Source organism: Equus asinus, chromosome 3 (genome assembly GCF_041296235.1).
Source record: "Equus asinus isolate D_3611 breed Donkey chromosome 3, EquAss-T2T_v2, whole genome shotgun sequence".
Taxonomy (NCBI): Eukaryota; Metazoa; Chordata; class Mammalia; order Perissodactyla; family Equidae; genus Equus; species Equus asinus.
The window spans coordinates 161,232,315-161,248,481 of NC_091792.1; the positions used below are offsets into that span (position 1 = coordinate 161,232,315).

At 60.7% G+C, this 16,167-nt stretch overlaps 1 protein-coding gene across 1 annotated transcript; it reads left to right on the plus strand.

The window, feature by feature from the left end:
* Positions 1–3,233: 3,233 nt before the first annotated feature.
* Positions 3,234–6,700, plus strand: NKX1-1 (NK1 homeobox 1). Its single transcript, XM_044766694.2, has 2 exons — positions 3,234–3,678; positions 5,803–6,700. The coding sequence occupies exons 1-2, from the start codon at positions 3,234–3,236 to the stop codon at positions 6,657–6,659; spliced, it is 1,302 nt and encodes a 433-aa protein (XP_044622629.2). The 3' UTR covers positions 6,660–6,700.
* The last annotated feature ends 9,467 nt before the right edge of the window (positions 6,701–16,167 follow it).

Genomic DNA, 16,167 nt, shown 5'->3' on the forward strand with positions numbered 1-16,167 from the left:
CCCTCTCAGGCACTGATTTCACCTGTCAGTGCCCACCTGGGGCCCCGCAAGTGAAGCTGGTGGCTTGGAGATAACCCGATATGGCAGATGGGCAAAGATTGCACAAATGAGGGTCTAATTGACAATCAATTGTGATTAGGAGTGAAAGGACGTCTTTATAGCTGCAGACGCTCTGGGTTGAACTTGGGGGGAGGGGAGGGTTGTTTCTGGGTATCTAGGAGAGGAGGAGGGGTGCTGAGCATCTCTATAACTCCAGTTGTTCCTTAGAGATGGGGGATGGGAGAGGAGGGACAGGAGAGGATATGACGATCTCCCTGATCCTTGTCTACACACAGCACCCCCTTTCTCATGGGAAAGTGACCCAAGGTGCCCTATGCAGCTCTGGAGGTCCTCCTCACACCGCTGTCCCACCCCTATGCCCCTGGTCTGGACTGCGGGCTTTGCAGCTCATTACCCTGCCTGTGGCAGCTCCCATTAGATCGTTGGGGGGTGCGGAAGAGAGGGGAGGGAAGCACCAGGGAGGGGTTCTTGACACTTCCAAACTCCAGGACAGTCAGAGCACTTTCTTTCATCCAAGTAGCACCCAGCCCTGAACCAGCCCCCGCCTCTCAGCAGGGAGAGCATTCTGACTGCTGAGTGTGTGTGCGTGTGTGTTTGGGGGCAGAACACCGAGGGGCTGTATACTATGATGCATTGCTTCATTATGCTCATTACGTATCATATTCAGCGTGCTGTATTCTGCTTACTGTATTCAGAGAGGCTCGCCAAACATTATATGACATCTGCGTTATATAAAACGTCATTTTGTGTGTGTTTGTGTTCGTGTTGAATGAAAATTCTACCAAGAGGGCTCACATTTCTCTTCCTCACCTGCAGGTGTCTAGTGTGTCTAACTGGGGTGAGAGCAGACCCGTGCCCGCCCCGCCCACACCGCAGGCTGTGGGGGTTGTGGCTGTAGGGTTTGCGCCTCGCCTGGTGACCTGTGGTAGAGACAGACGCTTTGTGGCATGGAGTGTGAGTGTGCGCTTGAGGGCGTTGTGATGCTCTGTGTCAGGCTGAGACTCGACCACCCAGAGCCGGGTCAGAGGTCTGCACTTGGGACCTGCCACCCAGGGTGCCTGGTGGCGGTGCCTCCTGTGGGAGCAGTGGGGCAGCTCAGGGCCATGGCCAGGGGGCCTGTATCCCCCTCCTCAGGAAAGAGTTAAAGGGGCACCAAGACCAGTGCTAGGCTGGCGGGCAGAGGGTGAGGCTGGCTGCAGGGATGTGGGTGCATTTGCGGTGGTGTGCCTGGGTGCTCATGAATGAATTTGCGCTTGTGTATGGTGCGTGCCAGTGAATGAATGTGTGTGTGTATGTGTGTGAAAGGCGTGTGCACATCTATATTCAAACTTAGCTGGGGGAGAGGTGGAGAGAGCTCGAGAGTCCCAGCAGGAGGGTAGGGGCGGGAAGGAGATAATTACCTCCCTGTGATGAGAGATTACCCACCCTCCTTCCCCCGGAGGTGATTTATAATTTAAAGATAAAGAATAATCAAGTCCTGGCCAGGAAGGACACAGTGTTGTGGGTCTGATTAGGATCTCGGGATGGACCAGCGCGCGAGGGAGGAGCGGGTTGGGGGAGGGGAGGCCTTGCCTCCCCCCAGTCCCAGCCTCCCTGAGGCTTAGCATGTCCGAGCTTGGCCCAAATTGCAGCCGATCGGTCCCCCATTATTTCTCCCAACTTTTAATTTCTGCTTCCAAAGGATCATTGCCCGCGGTAATTGCAAAGGACCCGTCCTTGTGCGTGGAGCAGGCTCCGGGGACCGCAGAGTGAGGCGGCACGCACACCGCTCGTGCACACGCCGGCGCGCACGCTCACACCCGTCACACACAGCCGCACACCCCGAAGACACTCGCACGCGCGCTCCACCGCCGGCTCCCACCTGGGTCCCACCAGCGGTGGGTGTGCTCCTGAGCGCGCGCAGAGGGAGGAGGGAGGAGGGCGCCGCCGCGCTCGCTCGGACGCCCGACCACGGCCCGTCCCTCCCGAGGGCCGCCGGGCCTGCGGGGCAAACCTCGCCGCGGTACATAACTGTGCACAAATAGAGACCCGGACGGAGGGCTTCCTTCTCGGGGCTCCAGGAAGGGGAGTTTGCCGTAACGTTTCCCCTTAGTTGAAGGGTATCGATTTTTGCGTAGGCCGCGTGCCATTTGTACGATTTTTAGATCCCCATTTTGGGAGGCGGGGGGGGGGGGGGGGGGGGCCGGCCAGCCTTCCTCATTTTCGATTCCACTTCTAATGAGCGATCCCGGGGGCGGCGGCGCCGCCCCGCGCGGGGACACGAGGCCGGGCCCTAATTTGACGCCACGAAGGAGGCGGGAGCGGGAGGGGCTGGAGGGGCAGAGACTCTGAGCAGGCGAGACCTCCAGACGCGAGGCCAAACCCCGAGCCAGCGACCGAGAGAGGAGGGACCAAGATCCACGGAACGCGTGGGAGGGGGTTGAAGGCGCGGCGAAGACCCGAGAGTGGCCGCGAGGACCCCATCCCCGCCCCCAGCCGCCCCGAGGGGCGCCGGAGCCACAGCAGCCGCCAGAGCGCCAGGGCCCCGCGCCGGGAGCCGGAGGAGAGGCCGGCCGCGCCGCGTCCTGCGCCAGGATGTCCCAGCCAACTCCTGGAGCTCGCCCTCCCGCGCGCCCCGGCGCCTCCCCGGGCCCCTCGGCCGATTGATCCCGCAATTATTTAAAAGCCGGGCTGTCTCCTCCCCCTTCGCCCAGGAGGCAGGCACGCCGTTTCCGGACGAGCAGAGGCGCAGCGACACGCCGCTGACCGCGACTGTCACCCGCGGGCCGCACGCTGGCTCCGGGCTGCGCGTCTGTCGGTCGGGCCCGGGGCTCCGTCCGTGAGTCCCGCGCGGGGCCCGCCTCCTCCACCCGGGACCGTTCGCAGCCAATTAGGCGCGCGCGCTAACGAGGGCGGCGGAGCCCCGCGGCCGCCTGCGGGCGCACGTGTGTGCGGCGTGTGGGCGCGTGGGCGCCGCCGGCAGGGTCGCCATAAATGCGCGGGCCGGGCGCGGCGGGCGCCTGAGGCGGCGGCGGAGGCAGCGCCAGGCAGCACCGGCCAAGCGCAGGGCGCGGCACGGAGAGCGAGCAGAGCGGCGGCCGTCTGCGCGAGACCGTGCGGCGGCTCCCGGGCCGCCCGGGATGGGAGACCAGTAGCCGGCGGGGCCCGAGCGGCCGGAGCGGCGGGACGCCGGCATGAGCGCGAGCGGCCCGGTGGCTCCCGGGGACGGCCCCGCGCTGCCGCCGCCGCCGCCCGGGCCCGGTCCGGGGCCCGCACCGCCTGCGCCCGCCGCCGCCGCCCGGGACGCCATGGACGGGCGCGCCGAGCTGCCCGCCTTTCCCCGGGCCGGAGCCCCGCCGCTCGCCGCCAGCGACACAGTGCCCGCGGCGCCCGAGGGGGCTGGTGCGGCCCGGCCCGGCCCACCGCCGCGCCCCACCTCTTTCTCGGTGCTGGACATCCTGGACCCCAACAAGTTCAACAGCAGAAGACGCCGCTGTGTGCTGCTGGGCCCCGTGGCGCCCGCCGCGTGCGCCCCGGCCCCCGCCGCCCCAGGACGCCCGCCGCGCGCGGAAGAGCTGGAGCGCCGCGCCCTCGCCGCCGCCGGAGGAGCTGGAGCCGCCACCGGAGCTGAGCCGCCGCGTGAGTAGGACGCGGCCGGCTCCGGGTCGCAGGGGCAGGGGACGGGCCGTGTCTGCGCGTTTACGCCCCGGGGACCCCTGGGCGAGCCTGGCCAGCCGGGCGCCAAGGCTCGGTGGAAAGTTCGCAGCGCGCGGGGCCGGGACCGGCCCGCCCGCGGCCTCCGTCTGACCCGGACTCCGGGGCCGCACCGCCACACGCCTCCCAGGATGGCTCCGCCGGGCCGGGCCCAGGGCTGCGGGGCTGCAGAGCAGGCCCAGGTTTCCCCACAGCGCGTTTCCGGCCTTGGAGGGTAGTCGGTGCCGAGGAGGGGACGTGCGCGGTGGCTGGCCGGTGACTTCCCCACCCCCACGCGGCCGACCGAGGCCTCCTTCTCTCCTTCCTCCTTATTTATTTATTTTTTTTGGACAAATCAGACTAATTGTGACAAAACGCTGGTTATCTCTGGAAAAACAATTAAATCCCTTCGATTACAGTTAAGGGGAAATGTGCTTAGCCGCGGAAAGCGGCCGGTAATGGGGCGGCCCGCGCCCCCGGCCGGGTCGATATCCCATTACGGCAGCATGCATATCTCTTTCAAGCACCTTGCAAATTCCCCCCGAACATCTAAATTATAGGGTCAAAATTCGGATAATTACTCGATTAAAACCTATTACACTTATTAGGGGCCGCTATTGATCGAGAATTGCATTCGACCGGCTCCTGATTGCTTTTGGTGCCCCCTCCCCCGGCCTTTCCTCCCTCCAACTTCCCAGCCCCTCCGAGGCGCAGGGACAGAAGCCAGGGCTGGGGCAGGGCTGGGCCGCTGTCTCGGGGCAAGGCAGCCTCGGGCACCTGAGCTCGGTTTCCTCCAGGAAGCGGCAGGAGCAAATCCCGGCTGGCTCGGGGGAAACCCTTCCCACTTTTGGCCGGTCCGGGTTCTGAGTGTCTCCTCTCCGAGCCTCCACCCGCATGGGGCGCTGCCCGAGGTGGAAGGCCCAGTCTCCTGCTGACTTAGGGAGGGAGCTGGGTCAGGCCTCCTCTCTCCTCAGCCCACCCTGGACAGGGCAGGGGCTGGGAGGCACGGTGGTCTTGGGGTCCCCTGGAGGACAGCCCCTGCTCCTGCTAAGGGATGTGGGTGGGAGGCCAGGACACCTGTCCTGCTCGCCGCCTCCATGCCACCTCTGTGGTTGCGGTGGAGGAATCTATCAGGACTGAATTTGTTTATTCCCTGGGTTCTCGGTGCCAACCTGACCCTACAGCGGGGACTTGGTCCCCGACTGGGTGAAACTGTGTAGGACACCTGCCCTGGCTTCTCCCTTGGTTGTGTGACCACTTGTGGGGGAGGAGGACCCACAGATGCCCCCAGGCCCTGCGCAAGACAGATGCTTTCTTCCAAATTTCTGAGACTCAAAATGTAGCACCAAGGGGCCTCTGCTTGGAGGGCAGGGCTGCAGCTCAGACTCTGCCACGGGACTTCCACCCAGGCTCAGCACTGCTCCAAACCCCTCCTGCTCAGGCCGGGACCCCATCGCCAGGACAAGCCCAGACCTGCTGGGGCCTCAACAGAGGGGCCGAGGGCGGCCACGTTCCAGGACCCGGAAGCCTGAGGGAGTGATGGGGCCAGGGTGGCCGATTTTGGTCCCCAGAAGTCTGCTCCCCGTGCCGGCTCCAACCCCACCGCAGGTCTCTAGCCCAGCCCACTCTTAAATGCCCCGTAATTGGCTGACCCGGCGCCTTGCCATAATTGGAGGGTAATATACGCCGAAATAAATTAAATGGCCGTTAACTAGTTTGTACGTTACACAAAATGAGTTTAATTAAGTTTGTATCTGCCCCGCGGATCGATCGGAGATTTCCCTCCGCTGTGAACCCGCGGCACCGGCCGGCCCGCTCGCCGAAGGCGCGGCCCGGGGACGAGGGAGGAGAGGCCTCTGAAGAGAAGAAAACGGAGGGACGGGCGGGCGGGTGCGCGGGAACGAAGCGAAGAGGGCGGGCAAACGAAAGAGCCGAGCACAGAAAGAGGAGGGAAGTGAGCGAAGAGAAGCGACAAGCGGGACGGGGAGCCATTTCGGGGGAGCGGGAACGCTGGAGGGGACGGGCGAGCGCCAGCGCAGGGCGCGTCCTAACTGTGCCGTGCCCCCGCAGACGCCGGCGACCCCGACCCGGCGGACGAGGCCGAGGCCAACGGCTACAGCAGCGGCCGCAGCCCGAGCGCAGACAGCGGGGACGAGGCGCCCGACGACGACGACGAGGACCCGGCGCCCGAGGCGGGGGCGGCGCGCGGCGCGGAGGAGGCGCGGGGAGGCGGCGGCGGCCTCGGGGCCCGCGGGTCGGGCTGTGCGGACGCGGCCGAGGCCGAGGCGACCCCCGGCGCCGTGGACGAGACCGCGGGCACCGGCCCCCGCGGGAACTCGCCCGGAGCCCCGGGCCCGCCGGGGGCCTCGGCGGCGGCGGGGGTCGCGGGGACCACCCCGCAGGGCGCGGCGGCGGCGACGAAGCCCAAACGGAAGCGCACGGGCTCCGACTCCAAGTCCGGGAAGCCGAGGCGCGCGCGCACCGCCTTCACCTACGAGCAGCTCGTGGCGCTGGAGAACAAGTTCAAGGCGACGCGCTACCTGTCGGTCTGCGAGCGCCTCAACCTGGCGCTGTCGCTGAGCCTCACCGAGACGCAGGTGAAGATCTGGTTCCAGAACCGCCGCACCAAGTGGAAGAAGCAGAACCCAGGCGCCGACACCAGCGCGCCGACCGGCGGCGGCGGGGGGCCGGGCCCGGGCGCGGGGCCGGGCGCGGGGCTGCCCGGCGGCCTCAGCCCGCTCAGCCCGTCGCCGCCCATGGGCGCGCCGCTGGCCATGCACGGCCCGGCCGCGTACCCGGCGCACGGCCCCGGCGGCCTGGTGTGCGCGGCGCAGCTGCCCTTCCTGTCGAGCCCGGCGGTGCTGTCGCCCTTCGTGCTGGGCTCGCAGACCTACGGCGCGCCCGCCTTCTACGCGCCGCACCTCTGAGTGCGGCCGGCGAGGACTCGTGCGCGGCCGGTCGCTACAGGAGTTTTAAATTTATAATCGACTGTCCGCATTGGGCGGCTTGGCCCGCTCGGAAGCACTTTGCTGAACTTCCCTCAATCAATAAACCGCAGGAGGCCGCGCCCGCGTCCCTCAGGCTCCCGCGCCACCCGCGCCCTTTGGTGGGGATTTCGGCGCGGCCGAGGCGCCCCCGGGTGTTGGCCCCGGCGCGGGGCTCGGGCCCCGGTGTCCCCTCCGCCCGGGGTCCCTCGACGAACTCGCCTGGTCCGATGGCACTTGGTCCCCCCATGCGCTCGGGGTGGGCGCAGAGCACCCGCCAGCGGGCTGAGGCTCCGTCCGAGAGTCCTGGTCCCCGTGCCGCCGCCTCCCCTGACCCCCAGCCCCGTGGCCTCGGGGACGTCCCCTTACTCGCTCCTTGTGGCCTCAGGAGGCTCCTTGGGGGCGCGGAGCCCAGCGGGACGGAGCCGGGCGCGGGATCGGGGCTGAGGCACCGCTCTGGCCGGCGGCGACCCCCTCCACCGCCGTCCACTCCCCCTGAGTCCGGGCGGGGGTCGCTCCGCTCGCGTTGGGCGCGTCCACCCGGCAGCTCCTGCCGCTTTCCGGGCGGGAAACCGGGACTGGCGGGCTGAGCGACCTGCCCGAGGGTGCCTGAGCCCGGCCCGCGGGAGCCCTGTGTCCGGCCCGGCGCGGCCCCCGTTCCTCGAACGAGCCGGGTCGTGTCTGGGCGCGGCTCCCGGAGCGACAGGCGGCGGCGCGATGGCCGAGATGACAAAGCCCCGGGGGGTGGGGTGGGGAGGCGGCTCACAGGGGGCCCGGGCCTCGGCCAGCCGATTGCTCGGAGGGACGGTCCCCGCGAGTCACCTGCCACCAAGCGCTGCGGCCGGGCTGGAAGGAGACGACCCCAGCGGTGGGTGGCTGGCATGGAAGACAGTGCCCCACGTGGGCTTGTCTCGCTGGCCAGAAAGTTCAAAGGGGCAGCTCCGGGCCATCTGCTGGGGTGTGGGGGGGGGGGGCAGAGGCAGGTGCGACCACCCTGTCCCCTGCTGCAGCCCCCACTGCCTGGGCCGCTGGCCTCCCTCAGGCCCGGTGTCATCTGGTGTCACCAGGTTCCTCCCGTCAAGTGTGGCACGGGCACTGCCAGAAATTCCCCCATAAGTAGCCCGTCCGCGTTGTGAGCACCAGGGCCACACTCTCCCGGCCTGGGCAGTCACACTCTCGCTGAGTCTAAGGGGGGGGCAGGTGGGTGGGGACACCTTGGTCTCAGGGCTGAGGCCTGGGCCTCCAGGGTGTAGGCAGTTGACAGAGGAGCCCCAGAAGACTCCAGAAGTTTCCAGAAGCCTCTTGGCATCAAATCAAATCATCAGCATCACTGTGGACTTAGCTGGAGGTGGGGGCAAGGGGCTGCCAAGCAAGAAGCCCCAGCCTCCACTTCCAGGAGCTGGGGGGCGGGGAGAGACCTGCAGAGCGCGGGCGGTTGGGATCTTGAAGGAGCCTGTCTGTCTCCCGATCTCGGCCTCGCCTAAGCCCACCTTGCTGAGCTCAACTGGGCGGGCTGGGACAATCCGAGGGCTTCCCAGCCCTGGGAGGGAGAGAACAGGGGAGACCAGGTACTGATACACCCACCAGGGCCTCCCACACTCCCACACCCTTTCCTGCCCCATCAGCATCCTCCAGGGGGAGGCCGTGAGGGGGAGGAAGAGGGAGGGAGGGGCGGCCCCTTCAGACACAGGCCAGCTCAGCTCCCCCCTCTCCCCACCCCAGTCCTGCCCTGACTGACAAGGCCACACAGACGGTGTCTTCTAGGACCCTCAGAAACAGCGGCCACACCTGGACCCTCCAACATCAACCCTGGCTACAGGACAGGGTGGCAGGAGGGGAAGTGAAGCCAGGATGCTGGAGAAGCACCCCCCACGCACTCTACTCCACCTCGGGGCTCCCTCGACTCAGCTGGAGCTGGAGCCACACGCAGGGCACTCAGGGCCACTCTGGGCATCTGTGCAGGCCCTGCTGTGGGAGGGGGTCTGCGCCCTGGCTCTCCTCTGGGTCCCTCCAGTCTCTTTGGTGCACACCTACTGTGCGCCGGCCACTTTCAGGATAGACTTGGGTCAGGCCATCTGAGCCTCCCAGCACACTGTGGCATTCGTGCTGTGGTTATCTGCGCATTACATGAGGGGAAACTGAGGCCTGGAGGTTGTAGGGCTTGCTGCGAGCAGCCCCTGCCCTGGCCCAACCTCGGTGCCCTGCTCCCTCCTGGAGGAGCCCGGTCGGCCCAGCCCAGCTTGCGCTCCGTCAGGTGCTCAGGATCCGCCGGAGCTTGAGGGTGCAGGCTCCTCTGGCTGCTTCCTGGGGCCCTCAGGCTGGCCCCACCACCCCTGCTCCCACTAGGCTTGGGGGACCCCTGCCTGCCCAGTTCTCAGCCTGGGGTCCCTGTGTCCAACTCAGGGTCCCAGCTCCCTGGACCTGAGCTGGAGGCAGAGGTGAGCAGGGTCCTTGCTGGCCCCTTGTTCCTACCCCACTGCCAGCGTCCCACTTTGGTGTCAGTGCCATGAGGGGCTGTCAGTCTCAGGATCTGAGTGCACTGCGGGATGGCCCCTCCCCAAGCTCCCAGGGCCAGTCCTGGCCCCAGACAATCCCAGAATTGCACCCATGCGGTTTCCATCATGTGGAAGAGCCTTCTCTCTCTAAGCAGGGCATAGCCCGTGCAGGTGTGAGGCCCCAAAGGCCTCCCCGGGGAGACGCCCCTCCCCACACTGCCCCCCAGTCTCGCGCCCAGGCACCACTGACCCCAGAGGCAGAGCTCCCCCTGAGCCCCCTCCCCTCCCTCCGTGTCCAGCCTATGGCTGGCACTCCGTGGTCCCTTCTATGTGCTAGGGTTGGCTTTGGCTGCACGAAAGAGAAAATCGGAATGAAGAGAAGTTGAAAGGAGATTGTTCATTTTCTCTCGTGTGAGGGAATTCTGGCCATTGGCAGCCCTGGGCAGCTATGACACCTTCATGGAATCCTTGGAGACCAGCTCCATCCAGCTCTCTGCTACACCATCCCTAGGCCAGGCCCCCATCCTCATGGATCCAGATGGAGGGTGAGGCTCCAGCCATCACAGTCCCATTCTGGGCAGCAAACAGGAGGGAAGAGAGAAGAGGGGCAAGCCCCTTTCCTTTTAAGGAGCTTTCCCAGAAGCCCGTGTGACACAGCTGCTCACATCTCAGTGGCCAGAGCTTGCTCACATGACCACTCCTAGCCAAGGGGACTGGGAAATGTAGTTGTCAGCTGGCGAGAAAGGGAGGGTGGACAGGGGACCTCGGGCTCACCCAGTCCCTGCCCGCCCGCCCGCCCGCCGGCCGCAGTGCAGCCAGCTTCGTGGGCCCCCAGGCCCTGGCCTCATGTGGCTGTGGCCACACCCCCGAGTGGGTGCTCCCCTACCTGCTGTGTCCACCTGCTCTTCTCCGGGACCCCCCGCCCCTCCACCAGCAGGTTCCTGCCCCCTGCCCATCCCTGCCACTTGCCACCTCCCAGCTCTGGGATGGGCCCTGCTGGGCGCATGTCAGTGTCCAGATGTGCCCTAGAGTCTGCGCCCTCCCTCACCGACCCCATGTCGCTGCCAGCTGCCCCTGCTTGGCCCTATCTCAGAACCGGTTGCCAAGAGAACTGTCTACACTCGCTGTCTACACTGACTTCTCTGTGGCTTCTCACCTCTGCCCCCGCCCCACACTCTTTCACCCCTGCCCCACGCTCTCTCACCCCCGCAGCCCTGCCATGCTCCCTTGCCAGTTCCTTCTTCCCAAAGCCCTGGGGGGGCCCCGGCTCAGTGGACCCCCTGCACCCCACTCACCATCCCACAGAGGCCAGGACGCGCCCTGAGGATTAGTGCCTTCTGGACACAAGGGGGCCAGGCCCAGCTCTTCCCCATCTCGGACCGGCTACGGTGCCGGTCACTTCAGAGCAAACCCTGGAAGGCCCGGGTGCCCTCGCCCTCTCCTCCCCACCCCAGGACCCACCCCTTTCCTCCTGCTCCCGGCCAGCCCAGGCCATCATGCTCATCCCCACAGTCCCCTCTCCACCCGGCAGCACAGGGCTCTTCCACGGCCGCCTTTTGGGGGCAGCAGTGTCCATCTGTCCATCCGGCTGCCTGTGCCTCTCCCATCCCTCCGCCCTCCTCCCTAGGCCACAGGCCCCTCGCTCCTGGTCAGCCAGCCTGATCCATCAGGTCCCCATCCCAGGGTGGCACCTAGGGCCCAGTGTGGAGTCCATGGGTCCCTGTCCTGGGTCACTCGGCTCTGTGAAGGGTCACTTATCTCAGAGGGACCTTCCCCAGCCACATGTGGGTGCATGCGAGGCTTCCTGGAGGAGGTGGCATTTACACGGGGAGGGCGAGGCTGCACATGCGGCCTGGGGCACCAGGGGTGGGCAGGAGGGGTGACAGCGGGGGGTGCATGGAGGGCTCAAGCAGGTCATTCTCAGCGATGCAGGGACTGTCACATGAGGGGAGGACGCAGGACTGAGGCACACAGGAGCACGGGGGGGCTCGTCCATTCCACGGCCCCATCCCCCGCAGGCAGGCGACAACCCCAGGATGCCATGTCCCCCATCCCAGACAGCTCTGTGTGGAGGCCCCTTTGGAGTGGCCCTGCTGTACACTGACCCGTTCTCCCTCTTGCTGGGACACAGGGCTGATGGTAGCTGGGCACCTATCCCCAGGATAAAGACGGTATTTCCTGCTTTCCAGACAGCTAGATGGGGCCATGAGACAAGGTCTGGTCAAAGTGACATGAGCAATGTTTGTGTTGTGGGAGGGGTTCCTGAGAAGGCTCCTCACAGGAAATGGCTGAGCCAGAGTTGCACCCCTCCTTCTTTCTGTAGACCTGGTGATGGCTGGAGCCCCAGCAGCCACCTTGGGTGAAGAGGTACCCTTGGAGATAAAGGCCCTGTGCTCTGATCCTGGGAAGAGATGAAGCCCCAATGGCACCATGCAGCCTCCTCACCAGATTGGGGCACCCACCTTAGGACTTCCTATGACAGAAGCACATATAAACCCTTGTGTTTGCAAGCCACTGCTATGGAGTTGTCCATTCTGTGCAGCTAACTCTAATTCTGACACCGTTTCTGTGACAGCCCCTTCAGGCCATGACTCTGGAATGCTGCTCCCCTGACCTGTAGTCCTCCCTCCTGCGATCCTTCTGCCATATCCAGGGTGAGCTCAAGCCCGTCTGCCTGGATGAGGGAACAGCACCCCCCAGGATCTCAGGCTCCGCCAGCAGCCCCTGGGATCCCAGGACCAAGGACCTGCTCCTGCCAGCCTTGCCCACTGCCACCCCCACACTACCTGCCCTGACAGGCGCTTCCCACTGGCTGCCCCTTCCTCTGCGCTTCTGCAGAGAGCTCTGCCACACCCAAACGCTGGTGCTGCCATGCCCTTGCTCTGTGGCCTTGGGAGGCCCCGTAGCTGACTGAGCTCCACTCTTCCTGCATCTCCCCTTGGGGTCATGCTCTACTGACCTGTGCTCCCCGGGCAGCCGCACAGGGCCGCTCCACGATCGCCAACCTCGCAGATGGTTCCTGCCCACAAACTCCCAGCTGTCCTTTGTGGCCTCCCACCCGGTGCCTCACCCTCACCCCCCGGCCCAGGAGCACCTTGGGGTGGTCTGCTTCCAAAGCCTGGCTCAGCCAGCTCTCGGGGGTCCACCAGCGTGGCCGGCCGGCCAGCTCACACCTCCCTGCACAGCGCTGGGCAGGCCAGGATGCAGGGGCAGGCTGGACCCCAGGGGGGCAGGGCCAGGTGGAGAGGCCAGATGCCGTGTCACCAGGCAGCTGCTCAGGGGCTCCGGACATGGCAGGAGGCAGAGTTACTGCTGGGACTGGCGACCCCATGCCCCCAGGCTGTTCCTCCCCTGCCTGTCTGTCTGGATCCTTCTGGCCCCATTTGAGGGGCTCCTCTCCTGCAGGTGGGCTCCTGTCAGGAATCTGGGTGCAGCCGTGCCCACTGGCTCCAAACTCACCCTCCGGCCAGGCTGTCCCAGGCCCCTCACCCTGCCCAACTGATGGGGACCCAATCCACACTGTGACAAGTACAGGCGGGAAAGAGGCAGCACTGAGGGCATCAAGGGAGGGGGCCAGCATCCTCCACTTCGCCCCCGGGACCCCCCAGCACCAAGGGCTCAGAGTAGTGGAGCTGCTCCCCAGGGCGCAGTCTGCCGTACCCCACTGGCCAGAAGGGCAGCCCAGCCCCCACCGCTCCCACCACACCAGCCCCGCCGGCCAGAAACACATGACCCGCAGGCTTGTCCTTTAATAAACACTCGTGGGGTTCCCTAGAGGATCAATACAGAGACCACAGCGCAAACCAGTCCTGAGTCAAGTTCTGCACAGACACCTGCTCCTCTCCCGCCCACTCTTGGTTCTCTCACTTTACCTCAAGATGGACAGAAATAGAAGAGGTCTTTGACGTAAAGACGCATCACAAAGCTACACTGTTAGAACAGTATGATAACATATAAACAGGCAGACGAGCGGAAGGGACAGAAGAGAAAGCTCAGAAATGGAGCCAGTGCACACGGGGGCCTTAACATGATAAAGGTGCTGTTTCAGGTCTGCAAGAAAAGTGAATAAATGGTGTGGGGACAACTGGACAGCTATTTGAAATAAAAAAGATGGTTTCCTGGGTCATATTTTATATAAAAATAAATAAGTAGGTCAGTGATTTAAATGAGGAAATGAAATACATAAAAGGACTAGAACATGGAAGATTTTTTTTACATAATCGTCGAGTGGGGAAGGAATACAAAACTCAGAAGCCATGAAAGATTGGCTAAAGTCAACTACATGAAAAATCCACATGGCAAAAAACAACGTGAGCAAAGTCAGAAGACAGAGGGAATACTGGCAACTCATAACGCAGAGCCAGTTTCTTAAGGACCAAAGAGCTCCCACAATTTAATAGGAAAGAAACCAATAAGCCAATAGAAAAATTAGTGGAGGATGTGAACACACAATCTTCAGAAAAGGACAAACAATGAACGCTCCAACATATGAAAAAATGCAAAAATGCTCAATATCTTACTCAACAAATTCCAAGTAGCAACCACTAAAAAATTACCCAAAACATAGCAAGAGACACAGGGAATTAAACATCCATTTAACACACAAGAACAAACCAATAGAGGAAGAAAGAGAAAAAAAGACATGTAGGAAAACAGAAAAACAGCAGACATAAATTCTACCTTTTCCGTAATCACCTTAAAGGTAAGTGGATCAAACCCTCCGCTCAGCAGCAGAGATGGGCAGAACAGATTAAAAACACGATCCACTACATGCTGTCTATAAGAAACACTTTGAATTCAGAGATATAACGAAAGTAACAGGATGGGAAAGATAGACCACGCCAACCAGAAGCAAAGCTACCCTAATATCATACAGAGACCTGAAGACAAAACCTGACACTGGAGACAGAGAAGCCTGTCATAAAAGGGGCACCAATTGGGAAGAAATAACAAGTATAAACACATGTGCACTTAACAACAGGGCCCAAAATCCATGAGGCAAAACCCGACAAATGAAGGGAGACAGATGGGGCAGCAGTACTAGCTGGAGACGTCAGTGCCTCACTTTCGACCGCGGACAGAACATCTAGACCGAAGATCAACAAGGAAAGAGAAGACTTGAACGACACTACAGACCAGCTCGACCTGCAGACACGTCCGTGGAACACACAGAACATTCTCCAGGACAGAACAGACGTTAGGCCATAAAATTAGTCTCAGATTCCAAAGGACTGAAATCATACAAAACCTGTTCTTTGGCCAAATGGAATTAAATCAAAAATCAAATAACAGAAGGAAATTTGGGAAATTCAAAAGTATGTGGAAATTAAACAACAAACTCCTATCTAATCAATCAGGAAAAGAAGAAGTCACAAGAGAAATTAGAGAATACTTTGAGATAAAGATGAAATAGCAGAGCAAAACTTAGGAGATGATGCTAAAGCAGTGCTTAGATGAAAAGGTATAGCTGCAAACACCTAATTCAAAGGAAGACACATCTCAGATCCACAGGCTCATCTTCCATCTTAAGAAACTAGAAAAGGAGAGAAAACTAAACTCAAATAATAAAGATTAGAGTGGAAATTAATGAAATAAAGAATGAAAAGTAATAGAGAAAATCAACAAAACCCAAAGTTGGGCTTTGAATAGGTCAATAAAATTGATAAACCGTTAGCTAGACTGATTAAGAAAATAAAAAAAGAGAGAAAAGGCTCAAATTTCTAAAAACAGGAATGAAACAAGAGACATTACTACCAACCTTACAGAAATAAAAAGAATTATACAGGAATACTATGAACAACTGTGTGTCAACAAATTACAACCAATAACCTATGAAATGGACAAATTTCTAGAAATATACAATATACAAACTACTGAAACAGACTCAAGAAGGAACACAAAACCTAAACAGGTCTATAATAAGTAAAGACAATGAATCAGTAATTTTAAAAAAAAGCTTCCCACAAAGAAAAACTTAGGACTAAATGGCTTCACTGGTGAATTCCACCAAATGCTGAAAGAATTAACACCAATCCTTCAAAAACTCTTGCAAAAAACAGAAGAGGAGTGAACACTTCCCAACTCAATCCATGAGGCCAGTAGGACCCTGATACCAAAGCCAAAGACATCACAAGAAGAAAACCATATCTCTTATGAATCGAGAGGCAAAATCCTCAGGAAAATACTAGCAAACCAGGTCAATGGAATAGCAAAACACTAACAAACCAAATGCAGGAACATAGAAAAGGACGACACATCACGACAAGTGGGATTTATCCCATGAATTTGCAAGGGTGGTTCAACCTATGAAAAGCAATCGACACGGTAACCACATCAACAGAATGCAGGACAAAGCCACACAATCACCCACAGACGTAGAAAGGGCACTTGACAAAACCCAACACCCTTCACGACAAAAACACCAACAAATGAGGATTAAAGGGGCCGTTCCTCAACCTGAAAAAAGCATCTACACCACCACACTCAACGGTCACAGCTGAAAGCTCTTCCCCTCTGATCAGGATCAGGACCGCGCTGCCCCTCCCACCACGGCTCTTTGACACCGAACCAGAGGTTCCAGCCAGGGAGGCCAGCAAGAGAAAGAAAGAAAGAAAAGGAATCCAAACTGGAAAGGGAGAAATGACACATTTCTGTTTGCAGATGACATGACTGCGTGTACAGAAAATCCTAAGGAATCTACACATACAACTATTAGAATAAATAAGTTCAGCAAGGTTTCAGGATACATGACCAACATACAGAAATCAGTTGTATTTCTATACATTAGCAATAAACAATCCAAAAATGAAATTCAGAGAACAATTTTGTTTACAGTAGCATCAAAAAGAATAAAATACTTAGGAATAAATTTAACAAGTGCAAAACTTGTACACTGAAAACTACAAAACGCTGTTGAAATAAACTAAAGACGGAAATAAATCAAAAGACACCCCAAG

What these genes read in the sequence shown, in the direction of transcription:
- NKX1-1 (XM_044766694.2), top strand. Translation starts at nt 3,234, where the DNA reads ATGAGCGCGAGCGGCCCGGTGGCTCCCGGGGACGGCCCCGCGCTGCCG. An exon ending in CACCGGAGCTGAGCCGCCGC is followed by an intron (nt 3,679 to 5,802) that starts GTGAGTAGGACG and finishes GTGCCCCCGCAG; the next exon opens with ACGCCGGCGACCCCGACCCG.